Below are 27,173 nucleotides of genomic sequence, written 5' to 3'. Positions count from 1 at the left end.
ACTGCAGCATGCTCTCTGTGCTGGTTGGCACACTATTTAAAAAGTTTGGTCTTTTTTTGAACACTCCTCGTATATTTGACCACGAGGTCTTTCCCATCTCCTATGCAGTGCCTGCATACTGGTCTCCATGGTGTCTTCTAGTGGTGTCACTTGATTTTTTGCACTAATTTAACTTGTTTTGTAGTCAGTGATTCAACTGTTGTCTCCATTTTGTTGTTTTTCTTCAAGTTGTCTTCAAAGATGGTATTCTTGTTCCCTCTGGGCAAATGTTAAGTAAGGTCAGACACATATGTGTGATTGGGTGGCCAGTGTACTTGAACTTGTTATTTATCGGTGTTATTAATTTGGATGTACAGGTCACTTTCACAAGACCTGGAAAGTTCGTTCTGTCCTTTGTTTTATTTATTGGTCCGAAACAGTGGCATCTGACGATATTTCTGGGGTCAAAGTTGCATTCTCCTCTTAATTTGCTGATGTCTTCTTTTAATGATTTGCCATTTTCTGTCAGAAAGTTCAAAATAACAGCATTGAGTCTCTTGTTTTCGGCCTTGATCTAGTCATGTATTTTTGATGCAATTAGGTTGCACAGTTCATTAGCAGACAAGGGTGCACTTGCGATGCAGTGCTGATCATTGAATAGCTTGAACTTAGAGTCCAGTGTTTGAATTTTGGAAGAGAAGGTTTCAATCATACTATTAAGGTATTGTTCAAGGTTTTTGACTTATTTACCTAAGTTCAGAAGCTGTTTTATGAAGGGAGGCATAGCAAACATAAAAAAGGCTGATCAATAAAAAGCTTGTGCACCAGTTCATCTATTTTGGTGCAGGAAGCATGTAGAAATCACTCAATATATAGTTCACCCACCGTTTGTAGATCTCTCCTTGGCATTTTGCCAAGAATAGTCGATTCATGCTGAAAGGGAGAAAGAAATGAAGGATGTATTAATTGGTCGCCAACATGCAAAATCACATGCTTTGTCTGTCACTGTACTAGTACTAGCTTGATTTTTGTTGTTGCTTTTTTGCATTATTTTTTTATTATTAATTTGTATGATGGATCCAGTACAGTCAACAAGTTCTGTTGTTAAATGTTTCAGTAGCTCTTGCAAAAGAATATTGAATAATGTGCTGACATTCTGCAAAAAAAAGGATCGTCTCCTTGTTCCCCTTTCTCAAGTCATAAAACATGCAAGTGCAATTGCGGGTGTATCGGGTTCGACTGTTAAACGAATTCGTAGAGAATCAAGAGGTGAAGATGAGCCAAAATTGAAATCTCCCAAAAAAAAAAAAAAAAAAAAGCGCCAGAGTAAAGAAAACCATCAAAACCGTAGCTTTGAATGATTTTGATGTAGACGTTATAAGAAGAACTATTCACGAATTTTACGTGGTCAAGAAAAGAGTGCCAACTGTTCTGAAATTGATTCCTGTGCTTAAAGAAAAAATTAATTTTCCTTGGAAAAGAGAAACTTTAAGGAAAATACTTCATGAAATCGGATTTTGTTTTAAAAAGTCCGAGAATAAAAGGAAACTTATCATGAAGCGAAGTGACATTTTTTATCTAGAACGCAGTATTTAAGAGCAATAAGATGTTTCAGGGAGGAGAAAAGACTGATTGTGTACCTTGATGAAACTTGGATTGATAGTAATTTAACTTAGGAAAATGTTGGCAGTCTAAAGAAGAATGTGGAGTGCTACAAACCGGAAATGCCTCGCAGCGCATAATAATTTTGTGTGCAGGTGGAGAAATGGGTTTTTTACCGAATTCAAACTTACTATACAAAGCCCATTACCATAGGCAAATGAATTCTACGATCTTCGAAAAGTGGGCAGAAGATAAACTGATTCCAAACCTTCCTAAAAATGCTGTTGTTATAATTGATAACGCTTCATATCACTCTATTCGATTAAGCAAAGTTCCAAATTGGTCTAATAAGAAGCAAGTTCTTATGGATTGGCTCTCTGTCAATAACATTTCTCATTCCCCAGATATGCAAAAAATTGAATTGCTTAATTTGGTCAAAAGAAGCACTTCCACAACTAAACTATTTAAATTTGACACGATGCTCAAAGAGCATGGATTTCTAGCTTTGAGACTACCACCATATCCTTGCGATATTAATGCTATTGAGTATGTTTGGGCAGAAGTGAAAAGCTTCATTCGCCATTGTAACGTAACTGGAGATATTGACATGTCGAAACTTTTTAAGCTTTCAGAACAGGTGATTGAAAGTATTACAGTTCAAAACTGGGGAAAATATTGCTTTCATGTCACCTAATTGGAAAATATGTATTGGGACAGAGACGGAAGTATCGAAGAATTATGCGAACCTTTGGTGATCAGTTTAAGTGAAAGTGATGGCGATTCGGACACCGATTCAGATGACTATGAAGATTAAAAGGATTTGATAATGGTATTTTTTTCCAACCTTTTTTTGCATGGGTTTGTTAAAAGAGTCACAACAAGTCATAAATAATTAATCGGTTTAGGACATTAAAGTGTCTCAGTTCTCTCAACTGTAAGTTTAGAATATCTAAGTTCATTTGAAAAAATTTCTGTTTTTCAGAAATTTAAAAATTTCTATAAATTAAAAAATAATTATACAGAAAAATTTGTTTTTCTGTATAATTATTTTTATTTTATAGAAAACTTTCTTAAAAATAAACTTAGTTAAATTTTTGTTTTATGCTATACCTTTTTTAATTTTGTTAATACTCTACGTACATTTTTCCAACTGTTATACAAGCAAAATAGTTACACTTTAAAGACTACAATGTTCATAAAAGAAAAGCTAAATTTTCTGACCTGTAATAAAAAACAAACACATCCCAGAAGACAGATTGATTACCCTATTATCGGAATGGATTCTCCTTTTTCTGACATGTGCAGAAGTGTCGAGGGACCTCTAATCGGTGGGCGAACTATACTCTTTATTTTATCAGCTGCTGCACTTCATATTGTCATTGGGTTTCTTGGTGACTGATGGCATTGCACCGACTGGACTTGATTCTGATGAGACTGTTATTCATAGCCTGCTCCACAACAGCAATAGCAACTTCATTCACTTGTTGTGAACTGACTAGTTTGCTATCTCTGCTAGGTATAACTCCCAACAATTTCTTTTTTTCAAAATGACTAAACCTTTATTGCTGCACACATGGAGATAGTGGATCTCATCAAAATTTGTTCAGACGACACAGTTTTGCAGAGTGCAGCAATAGCATCGCAGTTGTTTAAATAGTACAGCTTCACGAGCAAAGCACGTTGGGGCAAGGATAGTGCCATCACTCTGAATGGTATTAACAACTGGAATGAAGGGAAATATCCCATGTCCATCTTTTCAAATCCTCCTGGCACCTGCTGAGTTGTATAATATGCAGATTCCATGCATTTGGTGTTTACAGTGCTCTGATGATGAAGTTTGGAACTAGAACTACTTTTTCTTTTTTATTTTCTCAGATATTGCTTCTGCATGATGCACACTGTATTACTGCAAAGTTTTGCAGCATTTGGATCACTGGATAGTTTAAGGTTTCACAAGGCCTTAAACAAGGATACTTTATTGATCACCCTGTATTTTGATCACCCTGTATTTTATTAGTAGTACACGACCATAAACAATTGTCTAAATAATATTATGGCTTCATACATAATTAGTGGGTATTGTTCTGAACTGTGATTAACTCCAGAACATTGGTAGACAGAATGGGGCTACTGATGGCATATGATGCAACTGAGAAAAACGTTTAAGTTACATTTTTAGAGTAAATATAAAGAAATATATATTTCTTTCATCTTCAAATGAACTTTGGTTTTTTTCATTCCACAAAACAAGCACACCAGCTTGTTTGGTGGTCAGAAGGAGATAAACTTCATGACTTTAGTTGGTTGCTTTGACTGTAATTGTGTGCTGACCAACAATTAGTCTCCTTTCATACTCAGTTTTTTAGAATCCATTAAATTCTATAGTTGCTATAGATGGCACTAGATCACAGATAGCTACAATAGCTACAACAACAATTTTTTTCTTGAGGTGGTCTTTTCTGCTATGTTCTCTGTAAAAAAAAAAAAAAAAAAAAAAAAAAAAAACTTCTCTGCTTCTTTTGTGTTTGGATTCTTCTGTTTCTGAACTTATTATGCAGCCTAAAATTTGAAGTAGTTTGTTCTGTTTTTGCTTAGGTCAGAGTTGACTAAAAATGCAGAGAAAGAATCAGTATCAGTGTTTTGTGCTAATTTAAAGAGACTTCTGTTAACACCACCAATAAGAGGGAAAACTGTTTTGGGAATAGATCCAGGATTTTCACATGGTTGCAAGTTGGCAGTTGTGTCCCATTCAGGTATACTGTTTGAAAATTTACATTATATATAAAATAAAAATATGTCTTTATAAAATGACTATTAACACTTCGTTATGAATACATATAACATTCAATCTGCTAAAAATCAGCTTTGATATATAGTGATCTAACAAAACCACAATTATTGAATACCCAAAACAAGTCAGACCAGCAAAAAAAAAAAGATGTAAAAAATATGCAAAGTATGTGAATTTCTTTCATGATGATTTGGATCATGCCAAATGATCCAAATTTGCTTAGGTCAGAGTTTATTATTGGAAAGACTAATCAGCAGTTTCACACACACACACACACACACACACACACACACATATATATATATATATATATATTATTAATGCTGTCAGATTTGCTAGAATATATACACTCATAGGAAACATCTGAAAGGGAAATGTCAGTGTTTTTGTTCTTTTTACCTGCATTCAATCCATTTCTTGCCCTTATGATGATCTATGCGGTTGTTTCTAATGTTTCAACATTTTTCAATTCGATGCATCATTACATTAGTACTATTACTTATCATTTGACAAAATTGAAATACTTATTTCATGCATTTTATTTTCTGTTGGATTGTATTAATTAAATTTCAGATGATGTTTTTTTATAAAGATGATAATACTTTATTAGTTTGCAATTCACAGAATTGATTAACAACCTTGCATATGCAGCAAAGATCTAGATAAGCTGGTAAATGAAGTTTGTCAGCGGTCTATGATTTGTAGCATACTTCTTTTTAGAGAAACTAATCACATAAATGAAAAGCTAGAAAAATTTATATTTAGTTGATGCAGTATAGTAAATGTACATTTCACTTCAGCTCTAGAGAGAAATGAGATTTATTTGATGATAACAATTTTTCTACTTTGATTACCCAGCTCTTTAGAAAAACAGTGAGTGTCCTAGAGGACCAGTCAACTAGCATGATTGGAATACTTTATGCTCACTCCTCCAGAGGCAAATTACATGTAATGTATGTAAGATTACATGCAATTTGCCTCTGGGGGAGGTGAGTATAATGAACCTTTTTGAATTGTAGTAGCAGAAACTGAAGAAGCTTTTTTTATCATCATTTATGGGGCTGGAGGGATTCAAAAGAATTCAAAACATATCATGATATGGAAAATGAAAACTTTAGTTTTTATGATGATGATCCTGCACATGTCCATGCACACAAAACTTAACCTATAGCACATTAGAACTGAATGGTCAGGGTATAAACATTTGAACTAAGTGGTTAGAGAAACAGATCCATCTCCTAATTTCATGGAAAGAGGCATTCTTATAAGAAAGATAGCAGAGTAAGAGTGCAGCCTTGGTTTAGATTTTAGAAAATTCAATTAAGAAATTATTTTTTATTTTTTTTTATTTGGCTCCACCAAAGAAAGATTTATTTGTAAACCTCTATTACATTCTTAACCATAAGTGGGATAAGGATTTTTTTCTATTTTTATTGATTATATATATATATGTATATATATTGTCTTAAAAAAAAAAGCTTATTTTTATATCGCCTGGAAACTGCTCTAGAGACCAAACATGGAACTTTTTTACAAGCCATTCCAGGACTCCAATAAGCAGGCCAGTGGTGATGAGAAATTCCTCTCCCACCTAAAGACAATTACAAAACATCCTTGTTCACCAGTGAAATTTGAACCTGCATCTTGTTGGTTGAAAAATGGCTGTGCAACCACTTAATCAACCAGGCCACAGCAATATATCGTGCTTAATAAAACAATTAACAGAAATTGAATTTAATTAATTTAGCTTTAAGCAAGGATTTAAGCATCAGCATGGCTATGTGGTAACTTTAACAGTATTAAATTATGCAGTATCACTTTAACATGCACACACTGATCATACTTCATTTACATTGTCTTAATGTACTAAAATTTCTTAATTTGTAAAACTTTCTAATTATCTCTGTCATTCAACATTTATGGCTAATTGAGATTAATTACTTATTACAACAGAGCCTGTGTAGCTCAGTGGATGTGGCGTTTGCCAACCACGGCGCTTGGCCGCACGAAGGAAGACTTGGTTTCAAGTCTAGTCGGCGACTAGAGGAAATTTTTCTAAGCCTTTTTTCGACCGGTTCCCGAGTTAGTCGATCTCTGGCACGGGCAAGCAGGTTTTCCCCCCCGGAAACTCGGGTTTTTCGTCCTGTAAACTCAAGAAAATCGACCGTAGAACCCACATTATTTCAGACATTAAATATATTGTGTTAGGGTTAGGGACCACGAGATGGCGGCACATTTGAGCCGTCTCTCTTCACTGAGTACCGCTTAATTAGTGATAGCCTTGGGCCATCTATCTCTGATTGGTACCAGTGGAGATTGAACTGCCCACTCAGTCTCCAAAAGTTAGATAGGGCTAAATGGCCTCGCCTACTCCCCGTACACGGGAATAAAAAGGCATTAGCTGATTTTTTTTTTTTTTTTTACTTATTACAACAATCAGAGTATTTATTCAACACAATTTATATCATGTTCAAAGTTTTTTGTTCCACAAAATCTGTTCTTCACTTGCAGTTTGAAAAGAGAGAATGTTTTAGTTTTAGACAAAGTCATCTGCCACAACATATTCAAATTCGACATAAGACATAGAAATTCAATGCCTTTGATTGCTGGACATCACTTGGTTAAACACGGTCCCCCCTCTGTTTTCGTGAGGGAACCAGAGCGAGCATTACAAAGTCATCTGCCACAACATATTCAAACTCGACAAAGCAGAATTCAAGATGGTTACTATCAACATAAGAAGTAGCAATGAGAAAGAAGTGATTTCATTTGTGTGTAGAACTGGCAGGAAGAATTAGAGATGTACTATGTCGACACGGTTGGTCTACAACTATGTAATGTTACATTCTGGCAATAATGATCAATGAAAGAAAGGGGTAGCTATAGTATTCAACTGTAAGCATGATTAGAACAGCAGAAATTTGATATGGGCAAACATCAACATGGGGATTTGGAAAGTGAGACTTATTTGTGCCTCTGGCCCACAGAAGGTTCTACGAAGAAAGAAGGAATTTTTCAAGTCATTAGAGAAGAGACACATGACAAAAAATTAACAAAAAGAAACAGCAGAGTAGGAAATGAATACCAGACATATAGAAATATGTTGGAAAAATTTGGAGAAAAAGGACAAACCTAATAGTAGTGGTAAGTACCTGCTGGATTTGTGTTTAGAACATGATGTTAGTCATTACTAATATCATGTTCTGTTGTATAGGTTGTGCACAAATTCACATGGAGAAAAGACACAAGAAATAAGAAATGTATCATTGATTGTGATATCTTCACCCCCAGTTCAGAACACAAAAGCATATAGGAGATTTGAAATGTGAAAGTGACTGAATACAAATTAACTTTGTAATAAAAAGAAAAGTTTAAAAAGAATCAGTCAGGCAGCTTTCAGAGGTGAAACAAATACAAATGTTATTCAAGAATAAATACAAGAATTTAAAAATAAGAACCAAATCTTGGAAACTTAGTGGCAGACTTTAAAGGAAACATTGATTGATTCAGCCGAAGCGTAGCCTGCAGTGGTTTGGATGGATAGAAAATCAAACTTAACAGTGGACATAAGAAATTAAATAGACACTTTTGGAAAAGAAAGCATAACTTCCTAGTAAATAGCATATGCTCTGAGAGAATACAGAGAAAAATGTGGGCAAGTGAAACAGTATGTAAAAATAGTTAAGCAAAAGTTATGGGAAGAATTTGGTAAGATTATAGAAGATTAATATCATGGAGCTGGCAGAATGGTCTGGAGACTATTGGAAAAAAAAGCTTAGAAATGGAAGCAGAAGTACCATAGAAGTAATCAGAGACAATCAAGGCCATGTGAAAATTGAAGATAAAAACATCCTCCTATATATTTGAAGTAAATACTTTGAAAGATGTTAAAAGTGACAGAATGGTGGTAATATTCAAGAAGAATATCATGAGTACATAACATTACTTGAAGTAAAATAAGTCATCAAAATCCTGAAATGAAGGGCTGCTAGAATATATGATATTCAACCAGAAAGGCTGAAATGTTTTACAATGACTGCTCTGCATAATTCAGAAAGCATGGTTCAAAGATCAAATGCCAGATGGATTGAAGTAGCATTCTCAAATGCAAGAATTACAATGAAAGTTCCTTATTTAGTGCTCCAAGTAAGCTTTATGCAAGCACACCTGAGAAGAGACTAAGAAAAATTTTTAAAGAGCAACTCGAAGAAGAATAAGCTGGGTTTCGTCCAAATAGAAGTCATCAGGATCAAATTTTCACTTTAAAACAATAATTGAGAAGTCATGTGAATATATCAGGATTGTTTTGAAGATCTGGGAAAGGTATATGACAAGGTGCCAAGATAACCACCTTTCAAAACGCTATAATTATATGATGCAAACTAGATGTTATGTCAAACAATATATGGTCCATATTTGAATTAGTACCGATAAGTTAGTACTGATGAAGATACAAAAAGATAATTTAATGTAAAATTGGGTGTGAGTCAAGGGTACACACTGTCTTCACTATTATTAATCATCAATATGGATCACTCTGTGAAGGATGGTGGCATTAAGATTGATATCAGAATTGGAGATAATTACTCGTAACTTATTTTTAATGTACTAATAACACCAAATGAACTATTTTATTTAAAAAAAAAAAGATGATTATTAATTTGCTTATATTTCACTGAATTTCAAATCAGCATCTTCAGAGCACAATGCAGCATGTACATGACATGCTGCGTTGATAGTGAGTAAATGAAACAATTCAAATTATAATGGACAAAAGATCTAAAGTCCTAATTTGGCACTCTCTAATGTTGTAAAAGAAGATTGCATTAATCTTTTTTTTTACGACATGTGGTTGCATTAATTTGCCAGCTATGTGGGAGTTGATCTTAAGATAAGTCTCCCAAATTTTTGACAAATTAATGCAACCATATTTGTTCAGGTTCGGAGAATTCTTCATAGCCATGGCTAACTCTAAAAAAATCTTTCTGATCTCTAATGGCTTCTAAATAGCACATTAGTTTTCTTCCATCTTATCCTGTGTGAAGGGGTGTCCATAGCATGATCTGCCATGCTATGGACACTTGTCTTGACTTGCCATAATAATGCTGGTAAATGTATTTTTTATGTTCTTCCAGACAGATGTTAACAGATCTTCTGTCAGGACAAATTAGGACTTTAGATCTTTTCTGTTACAATTTGAATTGTTTCACTTTCTCACTGTCACGTATACATGCTGTATCGTGCTCTGAAGATGCTAATTTGAAATTCATTGAAATATAAGCAAGATAACTAATATTTAAGGAATTGACAGCGTATACTAGAAATATAGATTAAATAAACTTTAATATATACTTTCCGATATTTCGGCGAACGTCACGTTGCCATCTTCTTGGGAACTTACTATAAAGACACGTGCACACAAGTACTAATAACAGCAAATGAGACTGAAGCTAGGAAGCTAGCGTTTTCCTAAAGTCCTGATGGTGCCCCCTGGCGGGCTATATTGGTAGATCTTGGCCTTTGGGCTGAAGTTCTTCTGATAAAAGTTTCCCAAATTTGGGGCAGTTTCATGCATCCAAATTTGTTGAGGTTTGGCATGTTCTTAAGGGCCGAGGCTGATTCCATGAATAGTCTTTCATACTTGAACTTGCTGCGGTGTATTACTGTGGCTTTCTTCCATCTTATTCTGTGGCGAGTATCCAGAGCGTGGTCTGCAAGCCCAGAGTGGCTGTACTGGTGAAATCGGATGTAATCCTTGTGTTCTGAGATTCTGATATTTGCTGTCCTGCCTGTTTGGCCAAAGTAGGACAGTTTACAGCTGCAAGGGACCTGGTATACACCAGGTAGGTCTAGGGGAAGTGGTTGGTCTTTGGTGGAGCAGATAAGGGATGCCAGTTTTCTATGTGGTCTGTAACATGTGGTCAAGTCATGTTTTTTTAAGATTTTATTGATTTTTTCCGAGGTGCCTCTGATGTAGTGATGGATTTAGAGTAATCTTTTTTGTGAAGGGGAGGGGGTGGTGGGTTGTGGATAACTGGGTTAAGTATTTTTTGGAGGGGGTAGCCGTTGGCTGAGAAAGTGTCACGGATGTGATTTAGTTCAGTGGTTAGGGCTTGATCATTAGAACAGATTATTTTTGCCCTGTTGAATAATGTTTTCACCGAGTTCTTTGTTAATCCTGAACTGTGTTAAATTTAAACACCGCTTCATCTCACAGAAAGCTCTCCGTATCTACAACCGCACCAGCCAGGCATTACTTCGGGAGCAAATTACCACTACACACGGTTCCCTAGCCGACATAAACAGAGCTATATCAACGCTAGAAAATGAGCTTTCACTTAAGCTGAATCACGAGCTTTGGTCGATCCTACATGACGTCTCGTGTACGGCAGCTAAAAAAGAATTTGAACGAGTACGAAGCCGACATATCAACAAGTTTGATAAATTAACAAAGAACTCGGCGTCCAAACCTAAACTACAAACCAACACTGTTGTTAACCTATCGTCAGCTACCTTAAAGCCAGAAGCACTCCACGCTCTCTCACGTGGTCACAACTTCACCATTGCTCCTAGGAAATTACCGGCTGAGGAATTAATGATTCAAATTGAACGCGGGATTCGCCAACTTCCAAACCACATCGCCAACGATATTAGATTGGATGTAGCCTGTGTTCTCAATAAAGCAAAACCTCCAAAATCCAACATATCCATTAGTGAATACAAGGCACTACAAGAATTGAAGAGAAACAAAAAAAAAAATAGTGATCACCAAAGCGGATAAGGGGAACGCCACTGTGGTACTCAATCTTAAAGACTACACAGGTAAGCTCAAGGCTTTATTATTAGATCGTTCCACTTACCTCCCCATTGATTACAATCCCACCAACTCACAAATTAGAAAACTCCATAGGCTCCTTAAGAAGGTCACTTCTTGGCCTGTGGAGATTACCAACAGACTAAAACCCTATAACTCTAGACCCCCCCCCCCCCCCCGCATATGTGGGCTCCCAAAAATACACAAAGAAAATGTGCCATTACGTCCCATAGTGGATGGCATTGATTCCCCCACTTACAAACTAGCCAAGCATTTAGCCAAAGTGCTCTCACACTATACTGGCAATACACCATCACACATAAAAAACTCAGCCCACTTCAAAGCCAGTATAGAAAACCTTACTCTCCAACATAATGACATAATGGTCAGTTTTGATGTCTTCTCCCTATTCACTAATGTCCCCCTCAAAGAAACCTTAGAGCTAATCCAAGCTAAATTTCCTCCCGATATCTCAGCCCTATTTCAGTTTACAATGAACTCAGGCTATTTCGTTTGGCAGGAAAAATTCTACAAACAGATAGAGGGGACAGCCATGGGTTCACCACTTTCCCCACCCTTGGCCAACTTCTTCATGGAGATGTTTGAAGAGAAAGCCTTAAACTCAGCCCCACAAAAACCTACCATATGGCTTTGCTACGTTGATGATGTTTTCGCTATTTGGCCACATGGCCCGGATTCACTCCTCTCCTTCCTAACACACTTGAACAACCAACACAACCTAGAATCAAATTCACCCTGGAAAAAGAGGAAAACAATAACCTCCCTTCCTAGACACACTAGTCACCCGCCAACCTGATGGAACCTTGGTTTTCTCAGTTTATAGAAAACCCACCCATACAGGCAGATACATTCACCAACAATCCCCCCCCCCCCCTCACCACAATATGGAGTTATTAACCTCCCAACCGGCCGGTGTGGATGAAATATTCAACACTCCCTAGCTTTTTTCATGGATCAAAACTTCGTCGGCATTCTATCTTTTATCATGCCATTACCTTCCTCCGCCGTTAATCTCGTTACGGCTATTCTATAGCATTAGTGGATTAACTGTTGCTGAGTGACCTTTGTGTCCCCTCCCCCTGTCTTTACGTCTATTGTGTTGCTTAGAATTTCATTTACTGTCCTAATTTATTTGACCTTTCTTGCCTCTAAATTGATTTATTGTGTCTCTTCCCAAAAATTGAAACCAATTTCACATATGAGAAAAAAAAATCAATCCTGAAATGCCCACTGATCAGCTTTTGCAATGAATCTATTTAGTGATAGTGAATTTGGTGTATTTTATTCTACAAATCAGTGCACCGGAAGAGATGCACTGATTGTTCTTTCACTTTACGTATAATAATTGAATAATTTTTTTCGAATTTTAAAATTTTCAAATGTTTGCTTTGAAAATATTATGTCAAATATTTATATTTTTAAATAATATTTATTGAAATAAATATGTCCTTTTTCTTTCGTTTCTAGCGAAATAGCATTATATGGATCATCACATTTCAGATTTAGAAATGATTTTTTGTTATTCATAAAGACAAAATAAAAAAAAATGTTAAAATGCTAAATTGCCTTACTCGGTTTCCGATTGTGTCTTTTTGGTATCAAAAATTTATATCCAATGATATTTTAGCAGTGATTCTTCCCCTTCGTCATTTATTTATTTATTTGTATTATGCATATTACGATAATATCTAGTGCATAACCTCGTAGATATGTTAAAAATATAATGTAAAAAATATCATATACGGAATGATTCAACATTTTTGCTCATTTTGAAGATTTTCTAATGCTTCCCCCCCCCCCTTATTCTCTCCTGGAACTGAATTGCATAACTACTCTAAATTTCTATACAGGTTTGAAAGCTTTTCTAGACAGCATTCAAAATCAATTACTTAATTTTACCATTTTGACAAAAGATATACGGCAATCAGATTGTATCGGGAAGCTTCTAAATCTGTTCTATTTATTTGCAATCTAAAACCAGCTGTTCTACTGCCCGCTGAAATTATGTGAAATTTTAGAAATAACATGCTATATTTTCACCATGCAAAATTGTTTATATGCATACCACACAAAAGAAAGTTCAGTAGTATTATTTGTGTTTGTTTTTCTTTTAAAAAAATCTAAATATTACTTCTTCTGCTGCTGGAAGCTATTTCTGAAATAATCTACGTATAAATACTTGGTAATTCTACAAATCAGTGCACCGGAAGAGTTGCACTGATTGATCTTTCACTTTACGTATAATAATTGAATAATTTTTTTTCGAATTTCAGAATTTTCAAATGTTTGCTTTGAAAATATTATGTCAAATATTTATATTTTTAAACAATATTTATTGAAATAAATATGTCCTTTTTCTTTCGTTTCTAGCAAAATAGCATTATATGGATCATCACATTTCAGTTTTAGAAACGATTTTTTGTTATTCATAAAAAAAAAATGTTAAAATGCTACATTGCATTACTCGGTTTCCGATTGTGTGTCTTTTTGGTATCAAAAATTTATATCCAATGATATTTTAGCAGTGATTCTTCGTCTTCGTCATTTATATATTTATTTGTATTATGCATATTACGATAATATCTAGTGCACATCCTCATAGATATGTTGAAAATATAATGTGAAAAATATCATATACGAAATGATTCAAAATCCTTTTTCATTTTGAAGATTTTCTAATGCTTCCCTCCCCCCTCCTTATCCTCTCCTAGAACTCACAGGTTTGAAAGCTTTTCTAGACAGCATTCAAAATCAATTACTTCATTTTACAATTTTGACAAAAGATATACGGCAATCAGATTGTATTGTGAAACTTCTAATTCTGTTCTATTTATTTGCAATCTAAAACCAGCTGTTCTACTGCCCACTGAAATTATGTGAAATTTTAGAAATAATATGCTATATTTTCACCATGCAAAATTGTTTATATGCATACCACACAAAAGAAAGTTCAGTAGTATTATTTGTGTTTGTTTTTCTTTTAAAAAAATCTAAATATTACTTCTTCTGCTGCTGGAAGCTATTTCTGAAATAATCTACGTCTTCTAAATACTTGGTAATATCCTCTTAGCTGGAGGAAAAGTTGAAGGCTTATTACTCTCAGTGCTATTGAGAAGAAAGGGGAGAACACTAAAGTGCCCCAGGCTGTAGTGCAGAATATGTCAAGAATGTCTTGTTTCCTTTTCGATTGTTGATTACCTATATTCTAACAGAAATACTGATATTTCATTTACATGCTTATACATTATTTATGCCAAAATAATTGCTTAATTTATAATGATCAGTTTCACTTTTATTATCAAAAATTAGAAATTAAATCATACAATTATCTTGAAAAAGAGGATTTGAATTATTTTCAAAGAAAAGATGCATATGCGTTTCATAATCTTCTTTTTTTTTTGGGGGGGGGGGGGGATATAGACCTAAGCAATCTGCGGATATTTCAGATAATTTATTTCATAAATCGTTCACAAGACAGCTGTTACAAACGTAAATCACTTGGGGAACATACCCATTCATTTTAGTGTAAAATAGTAGCAAAGGTTCAGTTACTTTAGATATCTAATCTAGAAGAAAATGTTGTCTGCTGAGATTAGAATCATACGTGAATAATTTTTCTGACATGATTTCTCTATTCGTTATAATGTAACCAATTTCCAGATTTTTTTCCCTCCTGCAGACTTCATGTTATATGCAGTGATTTCTTCTTTTAACTATAAAAAAAAAAAATCAGATAACAGGAGAAAAATATGTAGTATTTTCTTATCCACTGGCTGAATTTACAATGTTCTTTCTTTGTGTTTTGAAGAGAAACTGCAAATGACTTTTTTCTTACTATTTTTGTCATTATAACATCTCATATAATTATAAAAGTGACATTTTACCGTTTTTCTCCCACATGAGAAACAGAAATAAGGAGCTAATAATATTGTTGATTTTGCCAAACTTCATTGTAGCAGAAATTTTTATTACAAAACTTTGTAATATATATATATATATATATATATATATATATATATATATCTCCGAAACAAGAAATTTGGAACCCATATCACATCAATGTTGAGTGTTGGCAAGGTGAAAATGTTCCCGTTATTATTTATATATTTCATTTATTAACTAGGGGGGGCTATGCCCAACCCCCCCGTGTTCCGGTATGGTAGACCAGTTCTCCTTCAATTGTGATAACTCGAAAGGGGGTTCAGCCCCTGAATTCTGATGACTCGAATTTTGAAGACTCGACACTCAGGGTAGCCCCTGAGTTTCAAAACGTTTCGATAAACATGACATAAAAAAGCTTATCATTTTATATATATAGGGTAGATTTTATTTCATTATTTTTTATTGTTTTGATGAAATACTTTACTGGGAATACTCCTTCCAGTTTCTCTGTGTCATAAAAAGAACTTAAAAATTAGCCTTCAAGATGAAAAAGAAACAGTACATTCGGGTATCCCTCTATCAATATTTGTAGTCCTGAAAAGGACTGTTTTGATGGCCTTGAAAACAAACATTTTTTATTTCATACTGTTCAGAATTTAAAATTCTTGAACAGCCTGGAACACCTTGAAGCAAGGGTAAACACATAAAGCAGTTTTACACTCAGGGCACCAGATTTTTGTTTCCTTTCTAATAGTTTTTTATTACATACATAATATTTGCGTGGAGGTTTTTTTTATTAGCCGTTGGTGGTAGATTTTCGGGATAACGGTTGGAGTTAGAGCAGCATTCAACCTCAGATGTCTGGCAGGATTTCCTGTTTTTCTGCTTGCTGATGAAGGTGCATGTGCATGCAGCAATGCTTTCGCAATTTCTATTCTGTATTCTAGATATATTATGGTAGACAAACATTCCAAATTATTATTTGGAAACTGTTCCAAATAACAAAATCCAAACACTTCAAAATTCAAATAACATGTCCAAATACTTTTTGTAATATTTTTTATGCTGTTTCCTCATTACAGAGTAGAATGATAGCTGCTGATTGCACCTGTCGACTCAACCCATAGTGTCGTTGTATGCACACACAGCAATGGGTTTTTCTTTCTTCAAACCATGCTTCTCCACGGATTCCGCTGATGGATTGTGCAGGGAAGATAGCAGAAAAACATCTTTTTTGTCTTTCCAACGTAGTGCAAAGACTTTCCCTCGCTGATAAGTTCGGATTTCCCCCTTCGATAGCTTTCCTGAAGCCAGATCTGGAGGCATATCTCGCCTTTTTGCATTTACAGTACCATAACTATTTGTAAGATGCTGTAAAAGCAAATCAGCGAGTTCAGGACACATATATAGTAATTATCCATTATAATGCAGTAACCTTTCCCCAGTAAAGGGTCTAGTAACTGCATTACTGCACGCATCGACAAGGGGAGATCCGAATATTTATCGTGCTCGATTACAGTTTACTTTCCCGTATAAGGTTTGAAATCCCAAAGATATCCACTTTCCGATTCGCAAAGCATAAAAAAATTTACTCCATACTTCGCTTTCTTTTTGGGAATATACTGCTTACATTTCAGTCCACCTTTGAATGGCATAAGGCTTTCATCGATACTCAAGTCTCTCTCAGGAATGTAGAGTGATCTACATTTTTGACGGATTTTCATCAGAAAATCATAAATTTTGTTGAGGACTGGGCAAAGATGTGTTGCCTGATCGTATTCCTCATTATTCTGAAAATGCAAATACTTCATGATGAGACTGAATTGTTTTTCAGTCATAACATCACTAAGCATTGGCGTGTTCAGAATCCAGTCTGTAGACCAATACATTTCGAGAGCGGGCTTTCGAAATGTATTTCGAAACTTCGGGTTTTTCACTTTCTTTATTCTGATATTGCATTTGAAGTATGACAGTGATTTTAAATATTAATTTCACCTATATCCGAATATCACATAATTTCCTGATTTATAATAATCAGGAAATATGTATATTGTCTGATTTATAATTTGCTAATTTATAATAATCACCACATAGTTTCAGTATCGAAAAATTAAAGTTATGTGGAACAATTACTAGAGAAAAATAACGAATTAAATAAAAACTGTACCTATGTTTCATAACAGTTTTCGGGTGTGTGATAGTAATGCAACGGGGGGGGGGGGGGGTTAAACTATCAGAGGCGAAATAAAGTTCAATTCTATTGTAAAAATATGGAAATGAAATTTCACATTTGATATACATATTTTGAATGATAAAAATAAGCAAATGTATCGCTTACTTTAAAAATTGGAGAATAAAATATCTGAATTATGCAGAAAATATAAATTTAAATCATAACTGTTAATTTCATTTTGTAATGACCAATTATACAAGGAAACCAAGAAAGTGAAAGTACAGATTACTATACAACATGAAGAAAAAAATTTAGTAATATGATTAAAGAATTTCATGTTATTCTCTATAAAGCAAAGTTGCTCAAGCGTGTCCTAAAGGAAATCTGTTAAGTATTATTCGATTTCGATGGTTTTGTACAAAAATTAAATTAATATAACCTGGAACGTCGGCAGCCGGTTTTCTTTTCTTTTTTAAAAGAATATTCCAAATAATTATCGTGAATTAATTTCTTCGAGAACAAAGAAAAATCTTTTGTCTAGTACCGATTAGAAAAAAATTAGCGCAAAAAAATAAAAAATTAAATTGGTTAAGTGAAGAAATTATGCAAGACCTTTATTTTGTCCAGAAATTAAAACTGTATTGTACAATAAAAAGAGAAAACAAAAATATAAATAATTTCTCTATTTTTAGTCTATCATATATAACTAAAATCCAGTTCACCAGCATGGAACAAGAAAGTCTGTTTCTTGTTATAGGCAACTGAGAAGCAGCTATGAACGGGAGATAATCCGATTAACCTTTCTCTTCAGCGTGATGGTTTATCACACCTTCTAATGGACATGACAGTCAAATTGCGCTTCTTATCCAGGTTCTTTAAACAGGTGGGCTGAAACTTATCCAGATTTAGTTGGACGTCTATAGACGTCCTAGCCGGTAGGAAGGTTAAAACATTATTCAACAGGGCAAAAATAATCTGTTCTAATGATCAAGCCCTAACCACTGAACTAAATCACATCTGTGACACTTTCTCAGCCAACGGCTACCCCCTCCAAAAAATCCAAAAAATACTTAACCCAGTTATCCACAACCCACCACCCCCTCCCCTTCACAAAAAAGATTACTCTAAATCCATCACTATTCCCTACATCAGAGGCACCTCGGAAAAAATCAATAAAATCTTAAAAAAACATGACTTGACCACATGTTACAGACCACATAGAAAACTGGCATCCCTTATCTGCTCCACCAAAGACCAACCACTTCCCCTAGACCTACCTGGTGTATACCAGGTCCCTTGCAGCTGTAAACTGTCCTACTTTGGCCAAACAGGCAGGACAGCAAATATCAGAATCTCAGAACACAAGGATTACATCCGATTTCACCAGTACAGCCACTCTGGGCTTGCAGACCACGCTCTGGATACTCGCCACAGAATAAGATGGAAGAAAGCCACAGTAATACACCGCAGCAAGTTCAAGTATGAAAGACTATTCATGGAATCAGCCTCGGCCCTTAAGAACATGCCAAACCTCAACAAATTTGGATGCATGAAACTGCCCCAAATTTGGGAAACTTTTATCAGAAGAACTTCAGCCCAAAGGCCAAGAACTACCAATATAGCCCGCCAGGGGGCACCATCAGGACTTTAGGAAAACGCTAGCTTCCTAGCTTCAGTCTCATTTGCTGTTATTAGTACTTGTGTGCACGTGTCTTTATAGTAAGTTCCCAAGAAGATGGCAACGTGACGTTCGCCGAAATATCGGAAAGTATATATTAAAGTTTATTTAATCTATATTTCTAGTATACGCTGTCAATTCCTTAAATATTAGTTATCATGTTTAACCAGCGTATAAGCCTCTCAACAAGAATAAGAAATATAAGCAAGTTAATAAACATCTTTTTTTTATGAAATAGTCATTTTTTATAAAATAAAATTTACAACACCAAATGAACTATTTTATAAAAAAAAGATGTTTATTAACTATAACTTATTAAAAATAAGTTATTATTTTTAATGTTAGATGGAGAAATTTATCTTTGCTCTTTAATTATGTTGATGATATATGCCTCTGCATGATTTACAAGTCTACATGATTCCTTAACTAAATTGAATCTGTTGTAACAAATTTAATCTGAAAATCAGCAATAAGAAAGCAAAGGCTGTGAAAATATGCAGGAACATTGAAAATATCACCTCTGGCATGAATGGGAAAACTTGAAGAGTACGTAAAACATTTCACCTGTTTAGGTAGATGGCAAATTAAATATAGAAATAAACAACAGAATAAGCACAGCAAAAGGGGGGGGGGAGGAAATAAAGAGAGAAATTTGTTAATACACTAAACTAGCTATTTACCCAACATTGTTCAGAACAGCATATTAATTGATGAATTAGAAATAAACCAGTGGATCAAAATGAGAAAAAAAGTGTGAGATTCAGTGGCAGAATACATGAAATTTGTTTGATTAGGAAAGATCTTGACATTATTAGCATTCAGGAATATGAGCAGAATTAATTTAAATTGGTATAGTATTGGGGACGAAAGATCAGCGAGTAGTGAAAAAAGATGCAAGGTCAGTCCCAAGATCAATCCATCTAGAATGGCCTTAAATGACTGAAATACAAGGTTTTATATTGTTTGAAGTTTTCCAGTTGGTTATACTATAAATTAAAGATACCAAGAAATCATATACACCCGAACCTCTTTTTACACGATAGATACGTTCTTAAAAATTATGCGTAAATAGAATTGGCGTTAAAAGAACTACTGACTCCATAGAAAAAGTGAAGATTGGTTCCAAACCTGAAATATAAGCAAAATAATGAAAAAAAAAATATTAAATTCATTAGGATCATAAGATTTTTATTTACATTTCATGGAGAACACACATACATATAATGAATTTTAATAACTTTAAAAAAAAAACATATTGATTTCAGTTGTTTGCTAAGGATTCTATAAAAAAAAAATTATGTTATTTGCTGTTCAGTTTCTGACAATAAACACGAAAGCGTTCATTTTTGTGAGACTGTAATATTACTGGAACTACTAGATATGGTATTATCATCATCGACTTCCTCTTCAATGTGTGGAATTCTTCTTGTCATGTCTTGAACAAAAGTACCACTGGTTGTTTCAGTAGTTTTAGGCATGAACTCGGTTATTAATCACTGTGTTGATGTTTAGATAATTTGCGATATAATTCTCTGTATGAAGACATTAACAACTTAAGCTCACGTGCACTCCCAGCACGTTCTTCATCTGGATCATGTCAGGCAAAATAATTGCCTAAATTACTGGCCAGTTTAGGACCTTCTTTAATAATATCAGCATAAAAGTAGGATTATCTTGATCATTATCATTATCTTCTTCGCTTTCAGGAGTCTCACAAACAATCTCCACTATTTCGTCTAAGAAGTTTATCAATTAACAATTCTTTGATATCTGCCGATGTAAAATCATCGAATCCTTCTCCGCCAATTTCACATGCCAAACTTATTATATTGAGGAATTCTGCAGTATGATTGAAGGGAACAGGAGCATTCTCTTTAACACATGCAGGCTAAATAGCTTTCCAGCATGCATTCATAGTTTCTGGTCTCAATTCAGATAACGATAATCGAACCTGATCAATACAATCCATAATTGAAAATTTTTTCCACACATCCATATCTGGCAGTATTTCATCATCGTTTAGCTTGTTCAAAACGTACTGAAATGTTTGTCTGACATAATATGTTTTAAAAGTCGCAATTATACCTGGATCTAGAGGTTGTAGCAATGATGTGGTATTGGGCAGTAGAAAAAAAAATTGCACATTTGGGTGTTCTATGGCAGGATGACCGGGTGCATTATCAAGAATCAAAAGCATTTTAAATTCGAGACCCTTGTCATTCAAATAGCATCTAACTTCTGGCACAAAATGTTTGTGGTACCACTCAGTGAAAATATCAATGGTCACCCAAGTTTTTTTGTTGGCCATCCAATGAACTGGCAATTTTTGAAAATCTATGCCTTTCATTGGGCCGTGGTCTTAATGATCGATTTATGAGCAGTGGTTTTGACATCCGATCTCCTAAAGCGTTCGAACAAAATAGGAGTGTTATGCGATCCTTTGCTGCTTTGAACCCACCAACAGTTTTTTGCATTTTTGATAAGTAAGTTCTATTTGGCATTTTTTTCCAGAAAAGGCCAGTTTCATCCATATTCCAAACTTGTTCACGAGTATAACCTCCATCTTCAATTATTTTAGCAAGTTTTTGTGGAAATGCTTTATCAGCTGTTTAATTTTGCAGAAGACATTTCACCTTTAATTTTTATATTATGAAGAGCATGTCTTTTAATAAACTTAGCCAGCCAACCATTGTTTGCATCAAATTCATATTTTTTCCTCGATCGAGATGAACTATCTGGCTGCAGTTTTTTAATCCGTTCTCAATGCTGATTGCTTGATGGAATTTCCATCAACTAGCAGTCTTTTTTGTACATTATCTTCTATCCACATCACTAAAGCTTTTTTGGCCTTTTCTAGAACAACATCTCTTGTGTATGATGATAATTTTGCACTCAATTTTGTACCATAACATACTGCTTTTCTAATAGCCTCTTCATTTTTCTTTATAGATCTGACAGTTGATTCACTGACTCCAAAATGCTTATCCACAGCTGTTGCACCTTCCCCAGTTTGAAGACGATCTAAAATTTGAATTTGTACAGGGTGTTCGGGATAAATTTGACATATTTATAATTAATTATATTTTTCCGTAAGTTACATGTATTAACACACACTTCTCTTCATTTAAAAGTTTGGACCCTTCTTCATTCATATACAAGATGTCAGAAAGGATGGATAGCTGGAACCCACCTGAATCATGGAAGAGAATAACTTGTATCATGATGATTCGTGCCCGCCATCAAAATAAGGATATTACGACTGCTGCCCAATGCTCCCTGAATACAGTAAAAACAATCAGGCATGAACTAGAGACTTGCAATGGTGACTACGAGGATGTAGCAAGAAGAAAGATCCCTAGCAGACGATCTGATTGCGTTCGTACAGCAGAATTCCTCGCAAATCTGCAGGAACAGGTGTTGAAGAACCCTGGCATTGGAATTCGGGCTTTGTTCGTGGAGTTGCTAACTGTAGTCAAGCCCTGGATAACAAGGGTAGCCAATGGTAGGCCGTATGTATGGCAGCAGGATTCGGCCCCTTGCCACACCTCTGGGAAAAGTCAAAAATGGTTGTCTGAAAATTTCTACGACTTCACCAGTCCAAATGTTTGGCCTCCAAACTCCCCAGACCTTAACCCCATGGATTATTTTGTATGGGGCGCAGTTGAAAAAGACACCAATCGCACTTCCAGTAATACAAAAGCCCAGTTAATGGATAAAATTAAAACAGTTTTTGCGGCCCTTCCCAGGGAGACTGTAGCATCAGCTTGTTCGAGGTTCCGAAGCAGAATTGAAGCTGTGATCGATGCTAATGGTGGTTATTTTGAGTAAATCTTGTTGATAGTATTGTAATTAACTCTGCCTGTAATGTTTTTTTGTCAATTCATTAAATTTAATAGATACAAAGAAGATTTTCTTTTTCCTTACGAAACTGTCAAATTTATCCCGAACACCCTGTATATCCAAGGAAACGGCTTTCTTTTCTTTTTTTTTTTCTTTTTTCTTTTTTTTTTTTTTTGGTTATTGGCAACATCATGTGAGGGCTGGATTAAAATCTTCAGTTAATGAAATGAAAGTTTGAAAATTACATATAGCTTGCCATTTATTATTTCTTGGCAAAAATTATTAATTTTATAACGCGATTTTTATTTTGATTTCACTTAAAAAATGCAATAACTATGTTGTCTACTCAAACACCAAATTCAAAGTGCTAAGAACTGCTTTTTTTATGTGCAGTCAGTTATGTAATTTGGGGAATTCCCAATAAATGAAATTCGTAAGAACTTAGAATTTTCTTAATTGAAACGAGAATGCAATTCTACAAAATTCTCAGAATTTTCTTGAATTATGGATTTTTTTCTAACTTAGACTTTAGGTTGGTCGCATAAGTGAATAAAAATCACGCAAAAATATTTTGTTTTGATATCCCAATTCGCATAACTCCAAATTCGGCTAAAAAAAATTTGGATAAAAAGAGGTTTAGGTGTATTTGGCTTAATCCTTTATCTAAGTGTAAGCAAACAAAGTTTGCGCCTGAAGTATTTTCAGGACTGGGGCAACTCCTTTCTTGGTATCTTTAATTTAAAGGTTTTGTATTATTGATATTCTGATACACTAATTTGGAGGAAAATTGTTGATAGGGAGTTAGTAATAATGTAAACTTTTCATGTAGTACCACCATAATATCCTATACACTCCTTGAGGGTACATATTAGGAACTCGATGAATTTTCATACAAATATTTTTACTTTTGAACTCTCTAGCATATTAAGCTGTGTAATTTAAATGACATCTATTCTTTTCGTATTTTAAAAGACACCCTCCCCCCCGTAATATTTTATGGGAATATTTACTCTTTCACTATTATTGTTTTTGTATTTCTAAGATTGCAATTTAAACATTGCTCAGAAATATCAACATAATGGAAAACAATTTGCTTTATGCTTTCTAGAGTAAGTTTAAATAAACTTTAAATGCATCATAAGTTTAGAAAAGGTTGTAGTGCTAATGAATGATAATGAATTAAATCACTATTTTTCATAATTTTTCAGAACACTGTGTAAGGCTTTCCTAGAGATGACAGGATTTTCTTTTCTGATAATACAAATCTTTCATCCTTCAAAACAGACAAATAAGTCAGAAATACAGTTAACAGATATAATACACTGGCCTCCTAGCCTTAGTTACTTGAGCCATAACTCCAAATAGCCAATATCAAATAGTCTGAATAAAGAAATTCCTTTATAATACTCATATTCAGTTTTATTACCTTTTATTTATCTGTAAATGAGATCTGTGCTGTATTATCTGTGATTCAACCTTCTAAGCATGCCTTCTGGATTATTCAGTGTGGCTGTTGTAAATCTTTTCTTCTTGGGAATATTTACTCTTTTAAGTTGCTTCTCCAGGTTGGAGGTTAGCAATCATGGTATGCCAAAGTGTCCAAGCCTTTGCCATCCTTTTAATCTCTTAGTAGCTCTCAATTCCCATCCATTTCTTTAAATTATCAACCTATGAAGGTCTTGGTCTACCAGGAGATCTTCCCTCTGATTTTTCAGACAGTGTGGAAATACCCCTGCTGATCCTCTTAATGTGCATCCTACCATCTTGTACTTTCTCTTTATATGGTCTTCCATGAGCATTCTTTTGGTTCCTACTGACTTCAGTACCTCTTATTAGTTTTTTTTTTTTTTTTTTTTTCCCAAGATATCTTCAGCACTTACCTATAGTATAACATCTTACAATTTCTTGATTATAGATTTTGTATGTCCACATCTCACATCCGTATTTCAATGCAGACCATACATAGGATTTTATTATTTTTATTGTAGCCTGTTTATTTATTTCTGAAGTCATTAGTAATTTATTATTTCAAAATGCTTTATTTGAATTAGCTCTTCTCGATCATTATTGTTGTTCCATCTTCTAAATAATTATAAGCTTTAACATTTTGGTTTAATCCTGTTGATGTTCTAAAATTTGTGCTTGGTTGTTGCATTTTGCTTATTACCATATATTTGGTTTTAGCTGTATTTAATACTACACTATAATTCTGATTCTTTTTGATTAATATTTCAACTATTTTTTGCAATTCTATTTTTGATTTAGCTATGAACACCACATCATCAGTGAATCTAATATTGTTAATTATGTTCTCATTACAATTTCTTCATATTCTTTCATTTATACATCTTTGTCTCACTCCTTTTTGATATCTATTGTTTCGTTATTAACTTCATTTATAATATGTATCTTCTGATTCCAGTATAATTTTAATATTATTCATAGGCATTATTTATTTAGGTCCGTGTGGTTAGCTGAGTGACTATGTGCTTCACAACCATATGCCTGGGAAAGGAGTGTCCTGGGTTCGATTCCCATCACTGAAGTGATGAGCTTAGGATCTTTCTCAGACATAGCCAAGTTAGATAGTCTTAGATGTCGACTGCAGGGTTTTTCTCCCCAGTTTATCTGGGGTTTTTCATCCTGCAGGCAAGCAAACCGGCCTTGAAAACTCAACGCTTCTACAGATATAGGATACACTGAGAGGCATAGGGCTAACCTCCTTATCCTTGTGTACGGTTGCGAATAAATGAATAGAAACCCTCAACACTGCAAGGTAAAAGAGGGAAGAAAAAGAAGAAGAATTATTTATTTAGAAGCATTAGTGAGACTCAGCAAACAGCAGATGATGTAGTTAACAGAGGTAGAACGTGAAAGGTTTAGTATTTTCAGGGAAGATACAGAAGATAGGATGGAAGGGAGAGAAGGAAGGGTACTACTGATGGTAGCAAATGAATTGCAGCCAAAAAGAATAGGAGGCAGGCAGAAGGATGGCAATTCTTTTGAGGCAGGTGTGAGATTGAGGCCAATAAGACAAAATATACACAGTGTGCCTGTTAAGTAATGAGATTGATTTTTTACAGAACAGCCCTTCGTATAAAAGTAACAAACGTGTTTATAGTTTTGACTGCTAGAGTGTGTTGTAATCACAGGTGCAACTTTCAAGTCAGGTGACACAGCAGCTTTTGTGTGGCAACCATTGAAGTAAGAGTGTGTGAGTGAAGAGTGTCAGAAGCCTATCATGGTAGGGAGTATTCAAACAGACCTGTCCCAATTATCTTGGTCTCTCATCTCTGAATCTTTTCACCCACCTCCTGGTCCCCAAGAAACCAAGATGACCAAATTGGTGCACAGTAGTCAAGTTGTTGCTGAATCATAGCCTTATAAAGAGGGATAATAACTTCCTTATCTTTACTCATTAGCATTTCAACAACCAAGTAATGAGTTGAGCTATTTTATCAACTTTTGCAATATTGTTAAGTTCTGAATGAAACTAAAATTAAATTAATTCAAGTTTCCTACAGACTTAACATGGGATTGCATTTTGAAACATATATTGATATGTCAGATGTACTAATTTCTTGTAACTTACAAGAAAAAATTACTAAATAGAGGATATTTTCATTACTTCATGTTATTATGTAAATGTTGTAAATCGTTTAATGTTTAAACTTTGCTACTTTTGTGTAAATACTTATAAATTGCTGGGAGAAACAATAATCCGATTAAGTGAAAATGGCCAGAATCTAAACACGTGCTACAAGTACGCGTACACCACCCTTTTAGATAAGCATGAAGTCCCCCCCCCCCACACACACACACCGAAGAGCACGCTAAGATTTCCGTTTGTGGTGCTAAGTACTGAGAGAAATAGGGTGACATGGGAAAAGGGGAGGAGAAAAGTGATGACGTACAAAGGAATGATGGCACGCTAGTTAAAACACGTAGCAGCACCTAGTCAACTCTCTTGCTCTTGTGTTTTGTTGGAACCTCCTAGTGGCACCTTCTCGTCCCCTGTTTTCGACGTGGCCGTCGAGACAAAGACTGAGGGAACATGCTGTCATATCCATGAAGGTTTGCTGGTCAGAAATCAGCCCAGCAGAAGGAAGCCTCTGATTTCCCCAGAGATAACCAAACCATGTTGAACCAATTGATCAGAGAACGACAAGCACTTACTTTCGGCGGCGGAGATAAGCCCTGCCCAGATCCTCTGAAGACTAGTACAGATAAGGTAGAATGAACCAGGAGTCGAGAACGAATGTCTAGTCGTGATGTGTGTGATGGCCTAATTGTTCCCCAGTAGTTGGTAATGTACAGTTTATGTATTAATAAGTAACTGTGTTTTAAGAAGAAATTCTGTAACTATAGGAAGGACTTTAGAGATTGTTTTCTT

At 34.7% G+C, this 27,173-nt stretch overlaps 1 protein-coding gene across 3 annotated transcripts in view; it reads left to right on the top strand.

Annotated features, from left to right (window-relative positions):
- The window catches only part of LOC150105593 (S1 RNA-binding domain-containing protein 1), a 425,600-nt gene that overhangs the window by 136,483 nt on the left and 261,944 nt on the right, over window positions 1-27,173 (top strand). For all 3 annotated transcript variants that reach the window (XM_090394265.1, XM_090394266.1, XM_090394264.1), the window contains one exon: window positions 4,177-4,334. In XM_090394265.1, coding sequence (XP_090250391.1) covers window positions 4,177-4,334 — 158 coding nt within the window. The remainder of the gene's footprint in view (window positions 1-4,176; window positions 4,335-27,173) is intronic.

This window comes from Typopeltis vanoorti, chromosome 6 (genome assembly GCF_054136105.1).
Source record: "Typopeltis vanoorti isolate ZY-2024b chromosome 6, IOZ_Tvanoo_1.0, whole genome shotgun sequence".
NCBI classification, from domain to species: domain Eukaryota; kingdom Metazoa; phylum Arthropoda; class Arachnida; order Uropygi; family Thelyphonidae; genus Typopeltis; species Typopeltis vanoorti.
This window is presented reverse-complemented; position numbering and strand designations above follow the sequence as displayed.